General features: G+C 42.0%; 1 protein-coding gene across 8 annotated transcripts in view; it reads right to left on the bottom strand.

The window, feature by feature from the left end:
• The window catches only part of NXPE3 (neurexophilin and PC-esterase domain family member 3), a 40,946-nt gene extending 29,419 nt beyond the window's left edge, over positions 1–11,527 (bottom strand). The window contains exons 1-4 of one of the 8 annotated variants that reach the window (XM_030940393.1): positions 11,391–11,527; positions 10,813–10,987; positions 8,090–8,270; positions 4,681–4,998 (exon numbers count right to left, since the gene is read on the bottom strand). In XM_030940393.1, the coding sequence (XP_030796253.1) occupies positions 4,681–4,773 (93 nt within the window). In that variant the 5' untranslated portion in view covers positions 4,774–4,998; positions 8,090–8,270; positions 10,813–10,987; positions 11,391–11,527. Of the gene's footprint in view, positions 1–4,680; positions 4,999–7,602; positions 7,624–8,089; positions 8,271–10,778; positions 10,988–11,390 lie in introns of those variants that run through there. The other 7 variants (XM_030940385.1, XM_030940405.1, XM_030940419.1 and 4 more) reach the window with 7 other exon arrangements.
• Positions 11,528–19,417: the final 7,890 nt, after the last annotated feature.

The following is a 19,417-nucleotide window of genomic DNA, read 5'->3' as shown; positions in this document are numbered from 1 at the left end:
AGCATGTAGACAGAAAATAGTAAGGATATACAGAAGATGACCAACACCATGAACCACGTTGATCTAACTGACATTTAAAGAATACTCCACGCAATAAAAGCAGAATGCATTCCTTTCCAGTACACATAGAATATATACCAAAATAGACCACATTCTGTGCCATAAACAAATCTCAATAATGTTTTAAAAGAATTCAAGTCATACAAAGTATGTTCACAGGGGAATTAAATTAGGACTCAATAACAGAAAAGTATTTGCAAAATATCCAAATGTTTGAAAATTAAATAACACTTCTAAATAACATACGAGGCTGGATGCAGTGGCTCACACCTGTAATCGCAGCACTTTGGGAGGCTTAGGCAGGAGGATTGCTTGAGCCCAGAAGTTTGAGAAAAGCCTGGACAACATGGTGAGACCCCATCTCTGCAAAAAGGTAAAAAATTAGCTGGGCATGGTGGCAGACACCTGTAGTCCGAGTTACTTGGGAGGGGGAGGTGGGAGGATCACTTGAGCCCAAAGGTTGTGGCTGCAGTGAGCCATGAGCATGCCACTGCACTCCAGCCTAGGTGACAGAGTGAAAACCTGTCATAAAAAAAAAAAAAACCTAAATAACACATGGGTTAAAGAAAAGAAAAACAGAAATTAGAATGTAGTTCAGCTTCATGAAAATGAAAATGAGAACAATATCTAAATGTGTGGTATACACTAGAGCAGTATATAGAAATACATTTTTTATTATTTTTATTTTTATTTTTTTTAGAGACAGGGTCTCACTTTGTTGCCCAAGCTGAAGTGCAGTGACATGATCATAGCTCACCATAACATCAAACTCTTGGGCTCAAGGGATTCTTTCGTCTCAGCTTCCCAAGTAGCTAGGACTACAGGTGCACACCACTACACTCAGCTAATTTTTCAAAAATTTTTGTAAAGATGAGGTCTCACTATGTTGCCCAGGCTGGTCTCAAACTTCTGGCCTCAAGTAATTCTCCTGTCTCACCCTCCCAAAGTGCTGGGATTACAGGCCTAAGCCACCACACCTAGTCTTGTAGAAGAAAATTTATAGAATTAAACATTTAATTAGAAAAGAAAAATCTCAAAACAATGACTTTAGCTACCACTTTAAGAAACTAGGAAGAGACAATTAAATCCAAAGTAAACAGAAAACTGGAAATAATAAAGATCAGAATGGAAACTGACCAAACAAAAACAACAGAAAAAATACAGAAAATGAAATCCAAAGCTGGTTCTTCAAAAAGATCAATAAAACACAAACCTCTGGTCAGAGTGATCAGGAGCAATAAGATAAACACAATTCTACAGATATTAAAAGGATAAAAGGGGTTTGAGAGATCTATTTCAAGACAATGTAAATAAGACTTAATGCTACTGAGACCAGGCATGGTGGCTCACGCCTGTAATCCCAGCACTTTGGGAGGCTGAGGTGGGTGGATCGCCTGAGGTCAGGAGTTCAAGACCAGCCTGGCCAACATGGCAAAACCCCAACTTTACTGAAAATACAAAAATTAGCTGGGCACGGTGTCAGACGCCTGTAATCCCAGCTACTCGGGAGGCTGAAGAAAGAGAATCACTTGAACCTGCGAGGGGGAGGTTGCAGTGAGCCAAGATCGCACCCCTGCACTCCAACCCCGGCAAAAGGTCAAGACTCCATCTCAAAAAAAAAGACTTAATGCTACTGAGCTGTACACCTAAAAATAACTAAGATTAGCAAATTTTATGTTTTTATCACAATTTTTTTAAAGGATAACAAAGTAGATCAAAGACCTAAACATAAGAGCTAAAACTATAAAACTCTTAGAAGAAAACACAGAGGAAAGGTCTCACAACATTGAATTTGGCGATGATTTCTTGGATATGACACCAAATACACAGGCAACAGAAGTCAAAATAGATAAACTGGACTACATCCCAAGTAAAACTTTTTGTGTATCAGAGGACAAAATCAGAGTGAAAAAGCAACCTACGGAAAGGGAGAAAATATTTGCAAATCATATGTCTGATAAGGAGTGAATATCCAGAATATATTAAAAACTCCTACAACTCAACAACAGCAAAAAACAAACAAACAACTCCATTAAACAATGAGTACAGGAATTGGGTATTTCTCCAAAAGCACATGATAGAAAGATGCTCAACATCATTAATAATTACGGCAATGCAAATTAAAACTACTGTTATACATTACCTCACACCCACAAAGAAGGCTACTATCAAAAACAAAACAAAATAACAAGTACTGGCGAGGATGCAAAGAAATTGGAACCATTGTGTACTACTGATGTGGATAAAAAATGATGCAGCTATAATGGAAAACAATATGGTGGTTCCTCAAAAAATTAAAATTGCCATATGATCCAGTAATTCCATTTGTGGGTACATATTCCAAAGAATGAAAAGCAGAGTCTTGAAGAAATACTTGTTATCCACTATAGCCAAAAGGTAGAAACAACCCAAATGTCAGATGAATGGATAAAATGTGGTATGTATGTACATGCTGTAGCATGTTATCAGAATTTCCTTCCTTTTTAAGGTTGAATAATATTCCTCCATCTATGTGTAGACAGAGAAGTATTACTCAGCCTTAAAAAGAAAAGGAATTCTGATAACATGCTACATGAGTGAACCTTATGCACATTATGCTAACAGAAATAAGCCAATCACAAAAAGACAAATACCAGGCCAGGCTTGATGGATCACACCTATGATCCTAGCACTTCGGAAGGCCAAGGTGGGAGGATCGCTTGAGGTCAGGAGTTCAAGACCAGCCTGGTCAAATGGCATAACCCCATCTCTACTAAAAATACAAAAATTAGCTAAGCGTGGTGGCACACTCCTGTAATCCCAGCTACCTGGAAGGCTGAGGCATGAGAATCACTTGAACCCAGGAGGCAGAGGTTGCAGTGAGCCAAGATCATGCCATTGCACTCCAGCCTGGGCAACAGAGTAAGACTCTGTCTCAAACAAGAAAAAAAAAAAAAAGGACAAATATCATGATTCCACTTGTATAAGGTACTTACAGTTGTCAAGTTCATAGAGACACAAAGTAGAACTGAGTGAATGCCAGGGGAAGCGGGTAGACAAGAATGGGTAATCATTGTTTTTTGGGTTTTTTTTTTTTTTTTGAGACAGTCTCCCCCTGTAGCCCAAGCTGGGGGGCAGTGGCACGATCTCGGCTCACAGCAACCTCTGCCTCCCAGGTCCAAGTGATTATCATGCTTCAGCCTCCGGAATAGCTGGCATTACAGGCGTGCACTGCCATGCTCACCTAATTTTTGTATTTTCAGTAGAGACGGGGTTTCACCACATTGACCAGGTTGGTCTCGAACTCCTGACCTCAAGGGATCCTCCCACCTCAGCCTCCCAAAGTGCTGGGATTACAGGCGTGAGCCACTGCGCCTGACCTAGGTAATCACTGTTTAATGGGTAAAGAGCTGCAGTTTGGGAAGATGAAAAAGTTCTAGACATAGATGGTGGTGGTGATTGCACAACAATGTGAATGTACTTAATGTTACTCAATTGTACACTTAAAAATAGTTAAAATGACAAATTCTATGTTATGTTTATTTACCACAAAAAAAATACTTTAAAAAAAGAGGAGTTTCTAAAATATCTAGACACATCATCAACAGCTTCCAGGTAAAGGAACTATCGGTGTAGGATTGGTAGTGTCTTATATAGTAAAACATGCAAGAACAGTTTAAGCAAAGAAAAAGAAGAAGAAATACCTAGCTTTTATGCCTTAAGCCTATTTCTAACAGGAAATCTTTAACAGACTCTTTGACAGAACTACTTCACATTCTCCAAAGTACCTAACAAATTTTACTCATAGCGCACAGAAAAAGATCTGTAGGACTTTAGTGTGCCCATTTCACAGTGAGATTAGGTGTTCTGCTAAAAACCACAAAGTTGATTCCAGCAGGAGAAATTTTTTTAAAAGCCTATGGCTTGACTTTTAGAGCATCTTATGCTAATAAAACCCAATAAGAAAAGAAATGCCATAATTAAGTTGGATATGTAATCTGAGAAGTACCACAAGCCAACAAAACAAAAGGACAGCATCCTTTATACAGAAACTCCTCCATAAATTTTGGTTATATAAGTTCATATCGGGGCTGGGGCCAGGGAAGAAGGAGCACTACTAAGTACCTTCTTAGTAACAGGCCCTTGTGAGGGGTTCATTAAGACATGGTCGCCGCCCCTTAGTATCATCTAGTAATCTCCACAACAGACTCGTCTGCTCCCTCCCTTGAAATATTCCTTCAGCTTTTTCCCATGGGTCGACTAGAAGTTCCCCTCCTTGAAGAGGTTTTTCCTTTATCACTCTAAAGCTATCCTAGAATAGCTCCCTTTCCTTATTGCACTTTTCACCATCTCCAATTATCATTACTATTATTATGTGATTATGATTACTACTGTTCTTCCATGTACACTTATAATGTGAGCTCTAGAATGAAAGGCCCATAAGCGAAGAAATGTCTTCACTGTACCCTCGGTGACTAGCACAGTATATAACCACTGTGAGCACGCAAATACTTACCAAATAATTGAAAACAAGAACTGTGACTACGATAAGCTTCCAATAACCAACTTTTCCCAGGCTAGCTAGCCCCAAATCCCCAGATTTGGCTCCCTTAGTTATGAGGGATTATACTGGGTACTCACCTCTACCTGAGTAACATTGATGACCAGCACCACCACCATCAACACTGCAAGCAGACAGCAGAAAAGCCGTAGTTTGAAGAAATTGGTCCACATTGTCTGGCTGTGTCTTGTTCACCCATGGCCAACACCATGCTACCTTCACTCTTTAAAATTCCATGTCTTTGTTTTTCTGAGCTGCAGATGAGCTTTCAGGTTCATTTGCTTCTATACTGCTAGTACCCTTAAGAGCTCTTATGTAGAGGAGAGACTGCGGTTGATTCAAGAAGCACATTTTTCTTCAAAGAGGAGAGATGAGAGAACATCACCAATTGCAATGGCCTAGGGTGGGGTGAGAGGAAAAACATCACACTTCCTCTTCCTTAACCTTATCTAAGGCCCAAAGTCACAAGGAGAAAGCAAAGAGACAGAGCACAGTAACGTCTTTTCATTTCCAGACAATCTGAAAGTTTCCTTTTCCAGTGTCAGGCTTCTGTGTAAATACATTATTTCCCCTATTGCCTATTTAGGTTTTAACTTTTAAGATAGCAAGGAAGTATGCCTTCAAACTCAGAAATTGTGAAATAAAAGCAGCTGTTAAATTTCTACAGAGACCTCAGTCAATAAAATCACTTCCCTTCCCCTTCCCTTTAAATTATGTAACACTGCTACATTAACCACACTTAAAGAACATGAAGAGGAAACTGTTTTCATGAAGAGCTCTGGGATACTGTGCAAAGCATCCTGACATTCTCTGGAAAACAGTAAGTGCCACCCCTCTCATACAGACGTATGGTAGGAGATGCGACACACTCTTTACACTCTTTAGGTTTCCAGCTCTCCCCACCGCATATGTGGTCCTGATGCTCCCTCAGCTAAGTAGTAAGGCACAGGAGGACACACACCTGCCTGGAAGATGTGGGAGAGGAAAGTCAAGCTTGAAAAATGGGTAACAGGATCCCAAAATCCTTCATCACACCTGCTAGAGGCAGGGGACTTCAGAGTCAGCCATGCCTAACTGTTCTCCCACGTAACAAATTCAAATGCTCTTTCCACTTGCCATTTCAATACAGGTAAACAGAAAATGTCCTAGTATTCTATCCCCAGGGAGATGTTCCATGAAGGGCAGGACACAGAAATAAAGACAGAAAGGGTACAAAATCGTGGTGCAGAGTATCTTAGAACAGCTCAGCTGCATCAACTCTCCCCTCCACTTTGTGTTGGACCTGGCAAGCCCCCATTCTCTCACTCCTCTGCCTCACCTGTCTGAACCAGTCCCAACCACAGTGACAATGCCCATCAGCTTCACAAAGGAGACAAGGATGAGCCATTCCAACAAGCTCTCCATCCTCAGAGTTCCCATAGTACTTATTATTTTCACTTCTCAGCTGATCTCTATTTGTATTTTTTTCTCCCTCATGCTCCATTTGTATTTCTTATCTCTCAAACTAGACTACACCAATTATGACTATATTTTTTTTAAAAAACCATATATCAGAGAAAACCAACTTAATGATACTGCATCACACTTTTCTGATTTGCTCAAAGTACTTAGTTCTTTACATGGTACACAATGATTCAACAATCTATGCAACAAATAATTATGGAGGCCTACTCTGTACCACACACTGTACTAAGTGCCAGAAATTCCCCTTGAAAAACTTATCCTCATATTAGACAAGATGTCAGTACCTTTTTAAAGAGAAATAAATCCACCAGTCCTGGCCACCTCCACAGGGATGCCAGGAACTGTGAAAGACTGTGCTTCTCCATTTCCTGACCCCTAACCCCTCCTCTCTCCAATATCCAGGCACTCATTCACCTCAAACTGTCTATAACTTCTTGGAAGAAGCTGGCTGTAAAATAGAGGATAACTCTGTCATCAGGGTCCCAACTGTTCTGCTATCGAAATCCTTCTCAAAAAGTTGTCCATAAAAAAAAAAAAAAAATCAGTTTTTCATGATGGCCAGAGAGAGAAAAGACCAAAGATGGTAGTCCACAGGAATTTAGTTGCACCATATGCAGGTGTGGTCATGGGTTGTGTTGACACAAGCCATTTAAAGGACATCAGAGTGGTTCAGCCAGGCAGCAGCAGCACACAGCTGTCAGTGATGCAGAAGGAAGACAAGGGCAGGAGACTCTAAAGCAAAAGAACTACAGGACTAGAGGCAGGAATGCAAGAAGCCCCTCCCAGCTAAAGGCTTCTACTGACAATAATTTAGGAGGATCGTGCCAGGAAAAGACCTGACTTTGTGCTGTAAGTAGGGCACTGACATTTGAGAGACCACATTTGTACACCTAAATAGATGTTGCGTGAGGCACACTAGACGGACCTCTCTTTGAGAAGATATACACTAGGCCGGGTACAGTGGCTCACATCTGTAATCCCAGCACTTTGGGAGGCCGAGGCAGGTGGATCACAAGGTCAGGAGATCGAGACTATCCTAACATGGTGAAACTCTTTCTCTACTAAAAATACAAAAAATTAGCCGGGTGTGGCAGTGTGCACCTGTAGTCCCAGCTACTTGGGAGGCTGAGGCAGGAGAACGGCGTGAACCCGGGAGGCAGAGCTTGCAGTGAGCCAAGATCGCACCATTGCACTCCAGCCTGGGCAACAGAGCGAGACTCCGTCTCAAAAAAAAAAAAAAGAAAAAGAAAAAAGAAAAGATATGCACTAAAATTTTAATAGTTGTCACCTCTAGGCAGTTTTTGTTTTCTCCTTTATCTGTATGTCCTAATTTTTCACTGGGAAATGAAAATCACAAATACAAAGAATAAAGCTGGGCCAGGCATGGTGGCTCACGCCAGTAATCCCAACACTTTGGAAGGCCAAGACAGGAGGATTGCAGAGACCAGGACTTCGAGACTAGCCAAGGCAAGACAGTGAGATCCCAACTCTACAAAAAAAAAATTTTTTTTTAATTAGCTGGGCACGGTAGTACGCACCTATAGTCTCAGTTACTCAGGAGGCTGAGGTAAGAGAATTGTTTCAGCCTGGGAGGTCAAGGCTGCAGTGAACCATGATTACACCAATGTACTCCAGCCTGGGCAATAGAGCAGGACTCTGTCTCAAAAAATAAATAAATAAAATAAAGAATAAAACCAATTTCTAAAAGTAAAAATTAAAGATGAGACATAGGAGAAACAAAGCATTAAATCATATCTGTGAAATCAATTCAACTTAAACTGAAAGATTTCTAAGTAAAAGAAGAAACCTAATTCACGGCATGAGGTGACTGTAGTGTAAACAACAAACTATAACAAGTTTCTGGTATTTTCCTATAAACATAAAACCTACGCATTATAACAAGAAAGCTATTTGCAAGGAGCCTTAAAATCAAGTAAGAACAACAGTGTTGGCAGGGAATGATTCTAGAAAAAAGTTCCTCAGATTAACCAAAAAAATGAAAATATACAATTCCATGTAATTTACCTCTTTTGGAAATTTTCCAAGAAGAGATGTTTACTGGAACTAGAAATTAGAAGTTACATCTAACATTCCTTCCAGCATGAAATTCTGAACTCAGCCAATTTTGATCAGAGGTCCTTATTTTTTTCATGCCACATTTGAAGCACACATCAATATTTTTTTCATTTTTATACAATTCTTCTTGCTGCAACAAAAATATGCATATGATATAAAGGTTAAAGATACTGAAAATGAAGTAAAGAAAAACATTAGAAATTAAGAGTTCAATTTTACAGGCAGAGATAACTATACATGATATAGTGGGAGGAGTGGGGATAGGAACGTTTCCTTTTCCTTACTAATAAAAAATAGTAATTGTCTATTTAAATACATTAACTTCAACCTGGTAAATCACTCTCAGACCTTGGCAGAATGTCAAAACTTTATAAATAGCAATATAAGTGAAAAAACATAAACCAAAGATAAAAGCTCCAAATGTTATTTTTCTTAAAAACTATTATAATTTTGTAGTTCAATGATCCAATGATTTTGTTTTCCCTACAGAAAAAAAGGGGTATCTGTACAGATCTAAAAGTTATTATTCAAGGAATCTAAACTTGAGTGATCCTGTTTTCAAATGTCAGACCACTACTTATTCATGCTTTATTTTTATTAATATGTGCAAAGGACAAGCAAAAAGTTAAACGCATGCTCTGCCTTACATGTGGAACCCAGTATTTGTTGGAAGTGTTCTGCCAAGTTTTTGTTAAGCCTACTTCCATATCCAGGACTCATAGTGGCCCATCTAACTTTTTTATGGCCTGTAACAACAACTCCAGACTGCCATTAGGATTCCTACCCCCATCTCACAAGATAATTACAAAGTAGTCGCTTACATTATTTGGAATTACAATTGTCAGTAACACAAATGAAATTCCTGAGTTCAATACTAAACAAAGAAAATCAGACAGCAACCCTATCCTCTGGGGAGTTAATGTTCTCAGGCAACCATTTCACAAAGATAATATATTAAAGGACAACTGCGGCCGGGCGCGGTGGCTCAAGCCTGTAATCCCAGCACTTTGGGAGGCCGAGACGGGCGGATCACGAGGTCAGGAGATCGAGACCATCCTGGCTAACACGGTGAAACCCCGTCTCTACTAAAGAAATACAAAAACTTAGCCGGGCGATGTGGCGGGCGCCTGTAGTCCCAGCTACTTGGGAGGCTGAGGCGAGAGAATGGCGTAAACCCGGGAGGAGGAACTTGCAGTGAGCTGAGATCCGGCCACTGCACTCCAGCCTGGGAGACAGAGCAAGACTCCGTCTCAAAAAAAAAAAAATAAAAATAAAAAAATAAAGGACAACTGCATAGAAAGTGTCCAGTTTCTGAGGCAGTCCCTATCCTAAATACTCTGACCTGTTAGCCACATAAATGTAATTGTACTAGTCACAGCAAGTCTCTGGAACTTTATTTCAGAATATATAGTTCAGAAGAATAGTAAGAGACAAAAGCAAAGATTTACATGGAAAGTATCTACACTTAAATGCTTATATTTCAAACTTTGCAAAGAGTCGCTGTATTTCATAGGATGCTGAGTAAGACCATGAAACAGGGCAGGATCTAAAGAATGAAGAACTGGAGACCCATCCAGGATCCCAACAATGACGGGTTAACCAAATAGGGTCAATACTTGAAAAAAGATGAAGCAGGGGCACTAGTCTGCAGGACTTGTTTCCACAGATTCCATTCCTCCTCCATGTCCCCCAGCCTCACATGCCCAAAGTGCTGACTCATCTGGACTTTCCCTTGCCCTTCTTCCAAAGCAGGGCCCCATGTATTCATGGAGGTTACATGGCAGGTGGAGAAGTAATAAAATCAGTTATGTAAGTCACATCGTACTAAGTGCTATTTTTAAAATATTGAACACATTGATAGGTTGTGGCCCTCAACCCTGCATGAACATTAATCATCATCGTGGAAGCTTTTTAAAATACAAATAACTGGGCCCCACTCAACCAATTAAATCAGAATCTGTGGGAATAGGCCCAAGAAGCAGCTTTTTTAAAAAAGGTCCCTAGATGATTACAACGTATAGCCAAGGGGGAGAACCACTAGCATAGAGTGGCCAGGGGCTGTTATTCGTTTCAGTTGGTAAAAGGATGGCCTTTTCAAAATGATGTTTGAATTGTAACTTAAATTGTCGGGTCAGGACAACCCAATTCCTGGGCAATGGGGACGGCTAACCCCACTTCAGTGATTTATCCCTTCGTTTCCTTTCTCAGTAACAAATAACAGCACTCTACCAGCCCCAAAGAGATTGTGAGGATAACAGACATGGGGAAAAAAAAAAAAAAAAAACTAAACAAAGTCAAAGAAAAGCTGAACCCAAACACTACAGAGAAATAGTATGCTGCTGCCTCCACTCAGACAATTATCAGGGTCTGGGAGTCCTGCCAGTTTCAAATATACCCTGATGTTCCAAATGATAATTAACCACAGTGAGGAGGGGGGAGGCCCACCAGAGCAGTGCGATTCTTTATCTTTGGGAAATGTGGCAACAATCCCCCTTTAACGTAAATCATGAAAAGCAAATAAAATTTACTATTTTGCACAAATGTTGCATAAATCCTGCCTCGGAACCCCTCTTATCACCACCCTAGTGGCCTTCGATCAGGCAGAAATGGGCAACAGGCCAGGGTCTTCATATCACACCTTGTAAAGTTACACTCGTTTCTCCCCATACGACCTGAATCTGATGTCCCCAAACCGCAGCTCAGTAAGGCCAGAACAGTCCACCGTGTGACAGCAGCGCCAGCCAAGAGCTCAGAGCAGCCAAGGTGCTCAGAGCAGCGATGAGCCGAGAGACATGAAATGGGCAGGGAGGCGTCGCCAAGTGCTCCGCACCGGGTTAGTGAAGGTGCCTGGGGGACAGAAGTCCTTCGCTGAGGCGTGGAGGTCCGAACTGCACCCAGTTGTGCCGTTGCCGCAAGTCGAGGAAACTGAGGATGAAGATGCTCGCTCTCGGCCCCGCCCCGCCCCGCCGGTACTAGCCTCGGCTCCTGCTTCTCAGCTGCGACGCTTTGGCAACCCAGGGCTCCAACTCTGCCTACGCCATCGACCCGGACCTCCCCTCCCTGGCCCCTGCGCCCCTAGCCACGACCCGGGGACTGCACCCCTCAGCACGGGGCTGGGGACTCGGGAGCAGATGCGCGCGGAGGGAGGGGCTTCGCAGTCAAGGAGAGAGCTAGATGAGCCGGGCAATGGGTCGCTCCACCCGCAGCGGCCCCTCCCGACGTCCGCACACAGACCACATCCCGCACTCACCTCCGGGACCCGCCCGCCCTTCGCTCTCCGGGGGCCAGAGATCCTGACGCCCCGGCCGGTCGCCGCTGATCCAGGCCGCTAGCCCCCCTCTTCCTCACCCGGCGACGTCTCCTCACCTCCGACCCCCGGCTACGATTGGTGGAGCTTCGGCGGGGGCGGGCCGAGGGCGTTGACTGACAGCAGCACGCGCCGGGCGGAACCCACCGGCCTGGAAGCGAAGTTGGCACCCTGGCGCTCCACGCCGCCGAGCTCCCGCTTGCGACGCGACACTGCAGCTGTCTCCCCGCGACCCGAGGTCTCGCCCCTCTCGCGACCCAACTCTTCGTGACCTTCGGACATCAGAGTTTCCCGGGAGCATCCACCTACCTCAAGGCTTTTCGCTTGTCAGCGAAAGTGCCCACAACCGCAGTTGACTCTAGTGGGGCAGTCTTTCCTGTGCAGTGATGGAATTTATTGTGCCCTGAACCGGAGAAATGCGATTTGCCAAGTATGATCACGGATATAGCGGATCCTTGAATCTTTTCCTTGCTTTGAAATTAGTCAGCAGCTTCTATTCGCCGGTAAAACAGCCCGTTCCTTTTACTCTCACTGTATATGATGTCGGTCTCTTGGCAAAGCATACTTTCCCCACCCCCCACCATCCCAAATTCTGGGTTATCCTATTTTGGACATTTTTCTAACTGGTGAAACGTCGGTGGCAGTTATGTGAACTTCAGGAACTGAGAGGAGTCCTGAGAAGACACTTGTTCAAGAAACCAGAAGGGATTGCGGTCTGCACCGTGTTTCTCTGTGCTCGGAGCACAGTGGGGTTAACACAGGTCCCAAAAGCAGGCCTGCCCCTGGACTATTATCCCAAGGTTTAAGAAAAATAATTAATATACATGACAACTAAGTATTTTTCCCTTTCTTGACCATAATGGACTCTGCATGCTCATTCAGGTGTTTTCATGGCAGGCCTGCATCGTGGGCAACCAGATCCGTGAATAGGATAAAAGGCAGTTCTGCTCCAGGGTGGAAGATCTCTTCTGTAGTAATGATCTGATACTCCTTCTTCCTCGAGGAAATACAGCACTCTGGTACTTTTTGAGAACATAAAAGGTAGCTTCCTTCCGCTATCGAAGAAGAGCCCCATATACTAGACCTCTGCTCTGATTATGCTTTATCTCCCAGTAGGATCCCCCACCTCATGTACAGTTTGGCTGTCTTACAAGTGGTAAAATACTTAGGACAAGATGACTTCTAGGTCATGGTTTTGGACCTCATTGACCCCATTCTCCCCCAAGCACTCATAACCCTGAGGCATTTGAGTGATCTTACCTATATTTACCTATATTTTACAGTCATAACCACAAATAAGAGCAGCCCTGACCAGAAAAGCCCATCCATCACTACCCGTTTCTTAAAAGATTTCTCACTGCAAAGTTCCCACACTCCCACCTCAGCACATTCAGTGAAGAATACTGTCACGCACGGAGTATGCACTTTGGATCCTAGCCTACCGGGATCTGGACCACAGCTTTGTTTCTTACTAGTAGTGCCATCCTAGGCAAATTACTTAACTTCTCTGCATTCATTTCCTCTACTGTAAATTGGGGGCAACACCACTGAATGTTCATTTATGATCATCTCACAGCCCGTCATGGTGGTTCACACCTGTAATCCCAGCACTTTGGGAGGCCGAGGTGAAACAGGAATTAAAAGAAATTAAAGAATGTGTAAGCGAAAACTCAGTTGTATGTAAGAAAACCCAATTCCCCCTGAGAAAGAGAAAGAGATGGAGTCCTTTAAAAATTAACTGCCTGTTTTTCTGTGGCTAGTGGGCCTTATCTCTCCCTTTACCAGGCATTGTGAAGACTCTGCATCTCTAGCTGTGCAGCTGCAAGGTCTCTAGGCAGATAAACTCAAGTCGTAAAACATGTTGTTCCTTGAAAAGTAAGAAATGATGTAATGCATTGAATAACTGTCTTTGTGTCTTGCTTCTGTAATAAATCTCCCGCCACCCCACAAAATGCTTAAAAGGTAACCGAACTCTTTGTTTGGGGCTCAGTCTTTTCGGCTGTTAATCTGACTGGGCCGGTGCACTTAAATAATAAATAATAAGTTTCCTCCTCAACCCCTCAGTCTCTCTGATTCCTAAATTGTCCCGCTGCAGAGGCAGGCAGATGGCATGAGCTTAGGAGTTTGAGACCAGCCTGGGCAACATAGTGAGACCCCATCTCTACAAAAAATGTAAAAATTAACCAGGGCCAGGCACAGTGGCTCATGCCTGTTATCCCAGCACTTTGGGAGGCCGAGGTGGGAGGATTACCTAAGGTCAGGAGTTTAAGACCAGCCTGGCCAACATGATGAAACCCCATCTCTAATAAAAATACAAAAATTGGCTGGGTGTGGTGGCACACACCTGCAATCCCAGCTATTCAGGAGGCTGAGGCAGGAAAATCACTGGAACCCAGGAGCCAAGATCACGCCACTGCACTCCAGCCTGGGCAAGACTCCATCTCAAAAAGAAAAAAAATTTACCAGGTGTGGTGGTGTATATTTGTAGTCCCAGCGACTCAGGAGGCTGAGGTGGAAGGATAGCTTGAGCCTGGGAGGTTGAGGCTGTAGTAAGCTGTGATCGTGCCACTGTACCAGCCTGGGTGACAGAGCGAGGCCCCGTCTCAAAAAAAAAAAAAAAAAAAAAAGTTTATATGATTATATGAAACCAAAGGAACTGGTCATTTCTGCCCCATCTGCAAAAGTGGTTTAGACACTAGTGTTTATTAATGCTAAACTTGATTATCTAAGCAAAACAAAGCATAGATCTAAGCAAAACAAACAATAGATCTTAAGAGTAGACAAAAGCAAATAAACCTGTCTCTGATGGCAGAAGCTTGAGGCACAAGCACATTAAGTATTTTTATATTTCTTGACCACAGTGGACTCTGCATTCATTCAGATATTTTCACGAAGGCCTACATGCATACTCCTGAGCCCAAGTCAGTTCCTCATTCAGTTCCTTTGCTTCCCCACTTTGAACAAGTCACTGAAATTTGAGCCCCAAGGCCATCTACCTACTGAAAATTAAGTGATCACTGTCACATTAGGTACCAACCACTCTGTTCCAAAACACCATGAACAGTTGGAGGAGGCTGCCAAGGGTAAGAGACTAAAAGGGAGAGAGGCAGTTGATGTCACTATTGCGTTGGTCCATGCTCTCAAATTAATGGACATATTTTCCTTTTAAAAGTCATAATTGGCTGGGCGCGGTGCTCACACCTGTAATCCCAACACTTTGGGAGGCTGAGGCAGGTGGATCTCCAGAGGTCAGGAGTTTGAGACCAGCCTGGCCAACATGGTGAAACCCTGTCTCTACTAAAAATAAAAATAAAAAAAAGCCAGACACCTGTAATCCCAGCTACTCGGGAGGCTGAGGCAGGAGAATTGCTTGAACTCAGGTGGTGGAGGTTGCAGTGAGCCGAGATCATGCCATTGCACTCCAGCCTGGGCAACAAGAGCAAAACTCTGTCTCAAAAAAAAAAGAAAGAAAAAAAAAGTTGTAATTAATGATGGCTAATCTCACATGCAGTTTAGGGAAAAATGAGATCGATTTGTTTCCTCCACTCTTGATTTCTCCAGTTCAGTAGTCCCCAAATCAAATTTCACTGATAATCGAAATAACATCAGTAGCTTTTTTTTTTTTTTTTTTTTTTTGAGATAGAGTCTCGCTCTGTTGCTCAGGCTGGAGTGTGGTGGCACAATCTCGGCTCACTACAACCTCTGCCTCCCGGGTTCAAGCGATTCTTCTGCCTCAGCCTTGACAGTAGCTAAGATTACAGGCGTGTGCCACTACGCCCAGCTAATTTTTTTAATTTTTAGTAGAGATGGGGTTTTTTACCATGTTGACCAGGTTGGTCTTGAACTCCTGGCCTCAAGTGATCCACCTGCCTTGGCCTCTCAAAGTGCTGAGATTACAGGTGTGAGCACTTTGGGAGGCTGAGGCAGGTGGATCATGAGGTCAGGAGTTTGAGAGCAGCCTGGCCAATATGGTAAAAACCCATATCTACTAAAAATACAAAAATTAGTAAGGCGTAGTGGCACACACCTGTAGTCCCAGATACTTGGGAGGCTGAGGCAGGAGAATCGCTTGAACCTGGGAGGTGGAGGTTGCAGTGAGCCCAGATTGCGCCACCGCACTCCAGCCTGGGAGAAAGAGTGAGATTCCGTCTCAAAAAAAAAGAATATTGATCAGGCATTTTGTAGACTATCCTTCAACTTGGATTTGCCTGGTGTTTGTTTACTCATGGTTAGACTTGGGGGAAGAATACCAGAATGAAATGTCTTCACTGCATCAGATTAAGGAACATGCAATGTGATTTATCACTGGTGATGTTAACCTTGATCATTTGATTGAGATGTTATATGCTATGTTTCTCCACAATAGAGTGGCTAATTTTCTTTTTCCATACTCCATCTGTTAGTAACAAGTCACTAGGTCCAGCTCACACTCAGGAGAGGGAAATTAAGTTTTATCTTATGAAGGAAGGAGTATCAAAGAACTTTTGGGTACATGTTTAAACCACCATAATAATCAATATATATTTAAGGGAAGATACTTTGAAGCTACACAAATATTCTATCTCTTCTTATAGTTTTGCCCACTAATTTTGACATTCATCAGTGGATTTCTGTTGTAGCAATTATTATAGTGGTTTTCTAATGGTGATTTTCTTATTTCCTTCATTCTTTCTGGGTTTGTTATTTGGAAGTCTTCTGTAAGAGTTGTCCTTCTGTACCCTCTCTGAAAAGACTAAAAAACTAGAAAAAAAAATGAAAGAGTTGCCCCTTCTTCTCCAGCTATTCATTTATTTAATAGTTTATTTACATCAGGGTGCACTCATGGATATTTATTTTATTCCTTGATTTATAATCTGTTGTTATTTTGCTGCTCAAATTGTTCCAGCTTTTGCCATTGGGACCTCTTTCAGGTTGGTTCACGTGTCTTTTTTACATGCTTGATCATTTGTTTGCTTATCACTTCCTTACTTTCTGGCACTTAAGATGTTCTGGGATCATTTTTTTTCTTTGCCTCACCCCTGGAATCAACCATTTCTCCAAAGAGCCTTGTTCCCTTTTATTGAAGAATGGTAGAGACCAAGACATGGGTGCTAGACGTGCTTGTTGCCACTGAAGGATCATTCTTTCTGGGCCTGTACGGAGCTAAAAATGTACATGTGTATACTAACCCATGTGTAAACATATACACTGTATCTTTATACTTATATAAACACATATATACACAATTATATTTATATAGATATATACGTCTATATTTACTTCCATAACTACCTGTGTAGACATGAGTTCATACTAATATCTCCAACTGCAATCCAGCACCACAGGGTTCATTCCTGCATTTCTCCTTTGCATATTTGTAATTTCTTTTTCTAACAGTGAGATACCTGGCCATCATTATCTATATTTACTTATTTGTTCAAGCCTAGTATAGATGCAGTTACAGAATAGACAACCTGTACCCCTGTAAGAAACATTTACCAACCAGAGTACAGTGTTCCTATACAGTTCTTTTTGTCTCTAGCTCAGTGAGGTTATGTCATAAATTTGTAATACAGTTGGTGTCATTTGTCATAGTCCACATTCCATTCTGAGATCCCCTTGACATCCTCGGTAGAGATTTATTTTTTGGAAAAACTTGAAAAAAGTTCAGACTTTGTAACGTATTGTTCTATGGATTTTGACAAGTCTGTAGACATACGTATCCATCATCACAGTACCATACAAAAAAGTTTCACCCTAAAAATTCCCACATGCAAGCCCTTTATAGTCAATCTCTTCCTCAATCTCTAACAACCACTTATCTATTTTCTCTCCCTATAGTGTTGCTTTTTCCAGAATTTCATATAAATAGGATCATACAATATGTACTCCCCAGATTATGATTACCAGAAAGTTTGGGAACCAATACTCTTGCTAATTCAGATACTATCTGATGAAGTACCAACATCCACTTCATCACCAAACTGGGAATCAGCTTCAATTGTTTGAGGGGCAAAGAGGTTTTTTTCCTTCAAAGATAGATGAAACAATACAAGAAAAGCTTTGCTGTCCTACTCCCTCTCCAGAATATGGACTTCCACTCCCACCAATTTGAGTTGTATTTGTTTGTAAACCAGTTTATTCCAGTTATAATGTGATTATAATCATATAATCTAAGTACTTATTATGTGAACCTTTGAAATCTAGTGTAAAAAGAAAAAATATTCAAGGAAAACAAAGTTGAGTGTTTCGGAAAGACTCAAAAGTGAATTGCTTTAAAAGGTAAAAAAACTGCAATTGAGTTAGGTACGGGCAAGAAATGTGTCAAAAATCAGATGGAGAAATTATGAAAACCTAGAAATATTCTGCATTCCGATGGCTTTATACATGTTTTTAAATTCTTACTCTATTTTAAAGAAACTAAAAATGGAAATTGTGCATTATAGGTAAAAGTTAGACACAGAACTACAGAGCATCTATACTCAAAGAAAACAACAGTAGAAAAAAAAAGGACTCAAACACTACCTGATTTCAAGACTTAGTATAAAGCTATAGTAATGAAGACAATATAGTATTGAAACATAAACAAATAAATCACTGGAACAGAAGACAATCCAGAAATGGATTCATACATATATGACCAGTTGATTTTTTGCAAAGGTGACAAGGCAGTTAAATGGGGGAAAGGACAATCTTTTTCAACAAATGGTGCTGGATACCTGGATAATAATATGTAAAAAATAAAGAAACCATAAACTTTATCTCGTGCTGTATAAAAATTTAACATGAAACAGATCATAGGTTTCAATGTAAGAGCTAGAACTACAAAACCTCTAGAAAAAAACTTAGAATATATTTTTGGCCTTGGGTATGGCAAAGATTTCTTTTTCTTTTTTTTTTTTTTTTCTTTTTTGAGGCGGAGTCTCGCTCTGTCGCCCAGACTGGAGTGCAGTGGCCGGATCTCAGCTCACTGCAAGCTCCGCCTCCCGGGGTTACGCCATTCTCCTGCCTCAGCCTCCCAAGTAGCTGGGACTGCAGGCGCCCGCCACCGCGCCCGGCTAGTTTTTTGTATTTTTTAGTAGAGACGGGGTTTCACCATGTTAGCCAGGATGGTCTCGATCTCCTGACCTCGTGATCCGCCCGTCTTGGCCTTCCAAAGTGCTGGGATTACAGGCTTGAGCCACCGCGCCCGGCCCAAAGATTTGTTAAACACAACACCAAAAGCACAAACTATCTTTAAAAATCAACATATTAGACTTCATCAAAATCTTCACCCTTTCCTCTTCAAAAACCATGACCATGAACATGAAAAGGCAACCCACAGACTGAGACAAAATGTTTTATATTTGTTCAAGGACTTGTGCCTAGACTATATAAAATTTTTTTTTTCATGAGACCAAGTCTCACTCTGTCCTCTGTCGCCCAGGCTGGAATGCAATGGCGTGATCTTGGCTCATTGCAACCTCCACCTTCTGGGTTCAAGCAATTCTCCTGCCTCAGCCTCCCAAGTAGCTGGGACTACAGGCACATGACACCACACCCAGCTCATTTTTTTGTATTTTTAGTAGAGACGGGGTTTCACAGTGTTAAGCAAGGATGGTCTCGATCTCCTGACCTCGTGATCTGCCCACCTTGGCCTCCCAAAGTGCTGGGATTATAAGCATGAGCCACCGTGCCCAGCCTAAATAATTCTTACAACTCAAAATAAGGAGACAGACAACCCAATTTATCTTTTTTTATATTTTTTTTATTTTTATTTATTTTTTATTTATTTATTTTTTTAGATGGAGTCTCACTCTGTTGCCCAGGCTGGAGTACAGTGCTGTGATCTCGGCTCCTTGTAACCTCCACCTCACAGGTTCAGATGATTCTCCTGTCTCTGCCTCTAGAATAGCTGGGATTACAGGTGTGCACCACCACACCCAGCTAATTTTTGTATTTTTAGGAGAGACGGGGTTTCACCATGTTGGCCAAGGTAATCTCAAACTCCT

The sequence above is a fragment of the Rhinopithecus roxellana genome, chromosome 1 (assembly GCF_007565055.1).
Source record: "Rhinopithecus roxellana isolate Shanxi Qingling chromosome 1, ASM756505v1, whole genome shotgun sequence".
NCBI classification, from domain to species: Eukaryota; Metazoa; Chordata; class Mammalia; order Primates; family Cercopithecidae; genus Rhinopithecus; species Rhinopithecus roxellana.
This window is presented reverse-complemented; position numbering and strand designations above follow the sequence as displayed.